The following is a 7,576-nucleotide window of genomic DNA, read 5'->3' as shown; positions in this document are numbered from 1 at the left end:
CAGGAAGATACCCTGGGAATCCTGCCAGGAAAAATTGAAGCACCAAAGTGTAGAACAGGCAAAGGTTTAAAAAAATCTCAGCTAGCTAATCACTTCTGAGGCATAATACAGAAAACTCACCCTGAGACAATCTTGAAGCAATAACAGACTTGCAGAATTTCTGATTTTTTACCTATTTCCCACCCTCAACTTAAAGATATGGTTCAAGTAATAGGAAATATATAACCCAAAGTTGTACTAAATTAGACACGAGGAAAGAGTATCGCCCACAATAGTGAGCCAGCAAGGTACCATTTCCAACATTTGTTAGGTATAGCCCTGAAGGGACAGGTAGGTATCCTGAAGGGACCAAAAAATTCTCCCTACTGCAGCAGTTTTGCAAGCATGTTCTGCTACTATGAATAGCCTTATGATTAGAGACAATATATTAATATATTAGACCATGAGGGGAAAAAAACCAATCACTTCATCACCATTATGTTTTCCTGTAACATATACAAGGCAACTTCAGTCAACAGCTTCTTTCTTAAGCAGGATCTGAAATACAGTGTAAAAAAGATTCTGACACAGAAACACATTAAGCAGAGAAAGTGCATACTCTGCAAGCCATGGATGGATGCACAGACATACAGATGGGAAACTGATGAGTGTCTTTATTGGCACTCTGCCATTTATCAACCAGTACCTCACAAAACCAACATCAGAAAATCAACATATTATGATGTTCCTCATAGCTGTACTCGTCTTCAAAGGCTTCTGAAGAAAGGTCTTTGCTCCTCATCTGGTGTGTTTGTTTTCTGGCATCTTTCACTTAAGAGATGTCTAAAAAGTTTGCCAGATAAAGTTTATAATCTTCTACATTTTTTAACCTGAGAAAATAGCCTTGTACTTAGAGGTAGAAATTTCCTTGGAAATCTGAAGGAAGTGATTCAGTATGCAAACAGCACAAGAACAGAGGCAAGACACATACTTCATTTTACAAAAAGTCCACCAAAAATTCTTCTATATCCTGTGATCTAATTTCCCAAATGCAAAGAGTCATTCCTGCCAGCATCCTAAATAAGCTGCTGCACAGACACATACATCACTGAAGGAGATGTGCACAAAAAGCTGCCTTTGTAACCAAAAGGGCCTTCAGCAGGTATCTTCAGACCAAAGCCATTGTATATATCCAGTGAAAAGTAAAGCTTTCAAAGTACAGTATCTACATACAAAGGAAAGCTGAGAAAAGTAAGCAAGAGCCAGAGGATTTAACTGTTCATACTTCCTCTTTCTTTTTACTTGCCTGATAAAATGTTTTGTGAAAAAGCCATACGATGACCAATCTAAAAATAAGTGAGTACTATTACAGGATCATTAGAGCAGAAGGCAGCAATTCTTCAGATACTAATTTTGTCTGGGCTGCTGCCAATATTGTTAGCCCTGCCATTAGCTCAGGTCTGGTGGCACGAGTAATGACATTTGCAGAGCATGGCTGGGCTGTAGCAATGCCCTGCCAGTTGTTTGTGCCTATTGCAGCTACCTAAGGCACATACAGTAGTCACATTCTCCTATTCTTTCATTGGGTAGTATTTACAAGAGTCAAGTGAGAAGAGAGCTTTACACCCTCCAGCATCATTGCCTTTTTTTTTTTTTTTTGGTGTGTGTTTTACGTCAAACTAAAACTGTTTGAGGGATATTCCTCGGTGATTTACCACCAGGTTTCCCTCTTTTCAAGTCTTTCTTACAAAAAGTTATCAGAAACAAGAAGTAGTTGCCAAGATTAGAGATGCTTATTTAAACTCCAGAAGAAGCCTCTCCAAACTCTGAGTCTCCTTCATATTCATATTTCGTTACTGTTAATTTAAAAGCTGAGAAAGAGTAGGTGTTTTGAAACAGTGAAGAAGCCAAGTGCATCAAAAGCCTCCTCTGACTGCAGAGAATATTTTGGCTGCTACTCAGAAGCTACTACCATGATTCAATTATTTTAGCTCCAGCTAGGCTTTAGCATTTTGAAAGAAAGACTGGCACAGGGAGGAGAAATATAAAGCACTAGAACAGCAAAACTCAGATCCAAGCAGCAGAAGGAGAATGTGCTTTCAATAAAATGAAAATATGTTTCATAGCTAATGACAACAACGCAGGGCTTTTTCTTCTCTAAAGTTCCCACCCTACTTGAAAAGTTTTCCAGTACCTTAACCATTAGGATCCAACAGACCACAGAACAGATGTAAATTCTGGATATAAATTCGTGAAGTTCGAAATTATACTTTCAGTTTCATATTCTGATATTTTATGAATCTCATTTTTTATGATTTATCCAAATATAAACCACAGTATTATGTTTGTGAGTTACATAGAGGTTTGATACAGTATTTATATATACTAAATAAAACCTAAGCCCTTGACGGTCTTATTTTGAAACACACCCTTGCAAGAACCTATAAAAAATGAAATTGAGTATTTAGCATTTTACAGTATTTTTCTGAAAAATTAATAATAAAATTAGAAAATATTTGTTTTTTTTTTCTTCATTATTTCAGGTACAATTTTTATTCTTTCAAAGTCAGAAACTAAAGATGTCTGGTTTTTTTCTGTTATGAAGCCTATGAACAGTGATTGTTTGTTAAGGAAACCAGAGGTTTTATCTTGTGAGCTACTTGATACAAATATCAGTTAATGGGGACTTTGATTTGCTAAGCAAAATTTGACAGGAAATTGCATAGGCAGAAGAAAAAAAGAAAAACTCTTTTCCTTTTAATGTCTTCCTCCTCCTCTAATAAAAAACCACATATAACTAATTAAGATTGTATTTAGAGGGTAAAGCTTTTAGTCAATCTTTATTAATGGCATGTAAAGACACTATTCCCTTCCACACTCATGCAATCCTCTTCTACAGGTTTTTTTTCTTGTTCTTTCTCTGAAGCACCTCATTGAGGCTGAGACAACCTTTGGTCAGCTGGACTAGCAGAGCCTTTCATTTTTCCCAAAGAAATGTATTCTCTCTATTCAGTCTGTTTTTTCTATCCTACATTTCTAGTGGCCTCGCATCTCTTGAGATCCCCCCTGTGAGGGGGTCACCTCAGTTCCTGCTTCCTTACCTTCCAAGTGGTAAGTCAAAACACTTTTATTTTTTCTAAGCAAACTGCCAGAAGTTCCATCCTGTAAAAATCTGAAGTTTCAACCTCTTGGTGTGTTGGTATGAAAACCAAGCAATGGAAGATGAGAATTTCCCACCAGTCAAACAATATGAGTTTTATTCATTTCTCCTGCATGGGATATATGTTGCTGGCCTTATACTGGCAGATTATTCTTTGCCTGAGGGAGACCTTTTCCTCATGTTGCTCATATATCTGTGAAAAGGTCAGGTGTCCCAGACAGGTAGACTTAGACCCTTCTCAGTACCATGACTTATTTGGCCTTCTGTATCTGACAATACAAATACAGCAAATCAAAGCCAACAACGTATTTTGGAAGTGAAAAACAAGTGGACAGGCCATTTTTTCTGTCCATGCTGAGATAAGTGGATCTAATAAATTTTTAATACCAAATAGCGACAGTGCAGTATTGGTTAGAGCGAATAAGAAGCCAAAAAATTGTTCTAGTTCTTACTTATAGAAAAACTCTCCCAGTCTAAAGTAAAGAGAAGGAAAGATGACAAAGTAACCATATAGATTCAGAAGATACTCAACTTATCTACCCTCCATTTCTAATTCTTAGCACAGTAGCTATACTAGACTGTGGCTTTCCATGGAAAATAAAATGTCTGGTTTAATCACAATGAAGAAATGTCAAACATCAATAACTTCACAATACAGAATTTTGTATCTCTCACTTGTGAAAGTATTTGCAATCTTTTCCTTACACTTTTTTGTTAAATACTATGCTCAGAAACACATGAAAAACACATACATCTTTCTTAAACTGCATACACTTTACACTGAAATGATATTCAAAACTATTTCCATGCATTTTATTCACTGTGTTTTCCACCATCTGAAGACAGTTTTTAAGAAAATCCAAGTTCATGCAAAACACTTGCAGGATCTAGCTCATGCTAGATATACAACTGAACCAGTCCAACAACCTTTCTGCACCATCTCAAGCAACTTCGTTCAAGATCCTAAAATAGTGTTATTTTGCCATTATTTTTAATGTCTATTTTGGTGCAATTCAAGTTGTTTGAAAGAAGAGAGTAATTTTAAATGGCTACAAAAATTCAGCCATATCCAGTTGGATAAATATAAGTGAAGGTGAAGTCATCATTGCAGGCTTTCATTTTTACTCCTGCTGATGGCAAAATGTCAGCAAAAGGTTCCCAGCAACACTTCTGAAATAAGTGCTATTCAGGAGACTAATTCTTGAATGTGAGAGTGGAATCACATCCAGCCTAAGCAGAAGAAAATCGCTGCCCTTTCTGCATCTATACAGAAAATACAAAACTTTCTAGCTATGCTTAAAAGACTGAAAGGTGCTGGCATCACGCACAAATCTGCAAGAACTGAAATGTCATGTTCACTCTGGGAGAGAAAAGAATCCTCAGGTGCTCATTACCACTAAAAAGTGTTCCCACAGAAACCAAACCCCAGGCTTTCTCTACATGATCAGCTTTTAAAGGTTAATTAACAATAGGAAGTGATAAAAATGTATAACCTACTGCTCATTATTTTTTAATGGTGTGATTTCCAATTTTTTTATCATTGGGCTTACACTTGAAATCAAAGTCCCATCTGCTTACATCTCATGAAACCCTGGGGACAAAAACTAAAATTTAATATTCTAAACCTTTTATTCCATGCTGGAGATACAGAACTCATTCATTTTCCATCCACATGCCCCCAGGATGCAGATTCTACACAACTGTGAAATAAACATCCTTGAAAGTTCTCTGTCATAAGCTACAACACTTAAGCAAAAAAATTTAGAAACAGTATGTCATGGTTTAACCCCAGCCAGCCACCAAGCCCCACAAAGCCACTCACTCAGTCCCCTACCATTAGGAGCATGGAAAGAATCCAAAGATAAAAGCAGGAAAATTCATGGGTCGAGATAAGGAAAGTTCAACACAGAAAGCAAAAGCCTCACAAAAAAACAAAGCAAAACAAGGAATTAGCTCACTGTTTCCCATGGGCAGGCAGGAGTTCAGACATCCCCAAGACAGTAGGGCCCCATCACAGGTAGCTGTGACGTGGGAAGACCAACACCAACACTCCAAACATCCCCTCCCAATGCTCCTTCTTCTCCCACTTCATACACTGAACATGATCCCTTATGGTCTGGAGTATCCCTTTGGTCAACTTGTAACACATGCCCTGGCTTTGTCTCCTCCCAGTCTCCCTCAAAATCCTTGTCAGTGTGCTGGTATAAATAGCAGAAAAGGCCTTGGCTCCATGTAAGGCTTGCTCAGCAATAGCAAAAACACCTTTATGTTATCTACCCAGTGATCAGCACAAATCCAAAACTTAACCCTACACCAGCCACTTTGAGAAAAATTAACTCTACTCCAGCCAAAACCAGAACCAATGATAAAAATATCTATAACCTGTTCACTTTTGCAATTCAAAGTATATTTCATGTAGAATCGGTTGTCTTATAAGACTGTTCTAAATCACCTTTCTTCCATAAAGTAAACTTTTTTTCCAGGAACTGAGAACTCCAAACTTGAGGGCTTGCATTTTTTATTTTATAAAAAAATGCAGAAATCTGGGTTGCACAAATCTTCACATGGCTGTAAGGCATTGCAATCCGGGTTGCACAAATCTGCCCATGGATGTAAGGCATTGCAATTGTGCACTACAGAAAAGCCACCAAAACACTCTGGTCCTGAGAGAACCTCTATTTCTCTAGCTCATTGCAGCTACTCATGGCTGGAAAATGTTCATGTACATTATAACATCTGACTTGCACAATGACCCAACAAGCATCATTTGCAAGATAATTTTCAACCTGAAAAATATAGGCTGTGGCCACAATACAGTTATAATTCACTGGAAGCATTTGAACACTTACCACAGGAGGGCAATCCTGGTACTACAGAACAGAACAGAATAGAACAGAACAGAACAGAACAGAAAGGTGTGTACCTGTGTGGGCTCTCATGCCCATGCTTCCCCCACTTTCAATTGACTGGGTGCAGTTTCCATACTGGAAGCTGTGTCCTCATCACCAGCATGCTGACCATGAAAAGGAGCGCTTTTAAACTGAGGGATCACTGTTATAGCAGACTTTCCTTTGGCTCCCAGAATTGTTTCTAAACAGTTCAGGCCATGGACAGATTAGAGCTTCTAGAAGTCTAAGTGATGATTCTGCAAGAGTGGTTACCCAAAAATATTGAAAACCATCCATGTGGCCCAGTTAAAATGCAAAATTTCTAATATTCAATGGCAGAACATTCTTGGTATCAATCCAAATCATAACCAGGATATTGTGATAGGGTAAACAACCCTAGGGCAAAAAAAGAAATGCAGATCTCTGTATGCCAGCAATCGAGTTCCCTGAAATGTCTCAACTCTTAGAAAAAATACCTCATCAAGGAAGAATTTATTCCTTCACTATATTTTGATGGGTCCATGGACCTAAGTGAGCAATTGCACCACATTTACTTAAGCTGATTAAACAAAAAAAAACCTTTGCTTCTATCTTATCTCCAGAAGACAATTCATAGTGAAATGCGTGATGTATTTTTTTCAAGAACACTAACATCCTGGCCAGTATCAGAAATGGTATGGCCAGCAGGAACAGAGAGGTCATTCTTCCCCTGTACTCGGCACTGGTGAGGCCTCACTTGGAGTACTGTATCCAGTTCTGGGCCCCTCACTTTAAGAGGGACGTTGAGTTACTTGAGCGTGTCCAGAGGAGAGCAACGAAACTAATAAGGGGCTTGGAACACAAGCCATATGAAGAGCGACTGAGGGAGCTGGGGTTGTTCAGCCTGGAGAAAAGGAGACTAAGGGGTGACCTCATCACTCTCTACAACTTCCTGAAGGGTGGCTGTAGTGAGCTGGGGGTCGGCCTCTTTCTCCGGGCGACAACGGATAGAACAAGAGGACACAGTCTCAAGTTGCGTCAAGCTAGATGTAAGTTAGAAGTAAGAAGGAAATACTTCACAGAAAGAGTGGTCAGAAACTGGAATCATTTACCCAGTGAGGTGGTAGAGGCATCATCCCTTGAAGAATTTAAAAAAAGACTGGATGTGGCACTTGCTGCCATGATCTAGCTGAACAGTTAGAACATCGGCTGGACTAGATGATCTTATAGGTCTCTTCCAGTCTTGAAAATTCTGTGATTCTGTGATTCTGTGATTTTGAATCCACAGATATCCATTAGATTTCTGCTAAGCAAAACAGTTAAGTACTTCTGCTGAAACTTTCATAGCCTAAAAGTAACATCACTCCATGCTGCCAGCAGTGATCTCCACTAAACATAGAGTTTGGAACTTACATTAGAAAAAAATACTGCCAAAACTGAATCCCCAAAAAGCAAAAGATGGAGGATTATAGATGGCAGACCAAGTCAGAGAGCTGTGAACCAAGTAAACCACCTTACTGTGAGAATGTCTCAAAATAGAACCAGGACACATCACCTTATTCCACCATGA

At 38.6% G+C, this 7,576-nt stretch overlaps 1 protein-coding gene across 1 annotated transcript; it reads left to right on the top strand.

Moving 5' to 3' along the window:
- Positions 1–1,316: 1,316 nt before the first annotated feature.
- Positions 1,317–7,195, top strand: LOC131557262 (uncharacterized). Its single transcript, XM_058804332.1, is given in 4 exon segments — positions 1,317–1,451; positions 6,671–6,698; positions 6,701–6,791; positions 6,793–7,195. Coding segments are annotated over 4 exon segments (657 nt in total).
- Positions 7,196–7,576: the final 381 nt, after the last annotated feature.

The sequence above is a fragment of the Ammospiza caudacuta genome, chromosome 4 (assembly GCF_027887145.1).
Source record: "Ammospiza caudacuta isolate bAmmCau1 chromosome 4, bAmmCau1.pri, whole genome shotgun sequence".
NCBI lineage: Eukaryota > Metazoa > Chordata > Aves > Passeriformes > Passerellidae > Ammospiza > Ammospiza caudacuta.
Note: the sequence above shows the minus strand (reverse complement) of the source record. Positions and strands in the feature narration are given on the sequence as shown.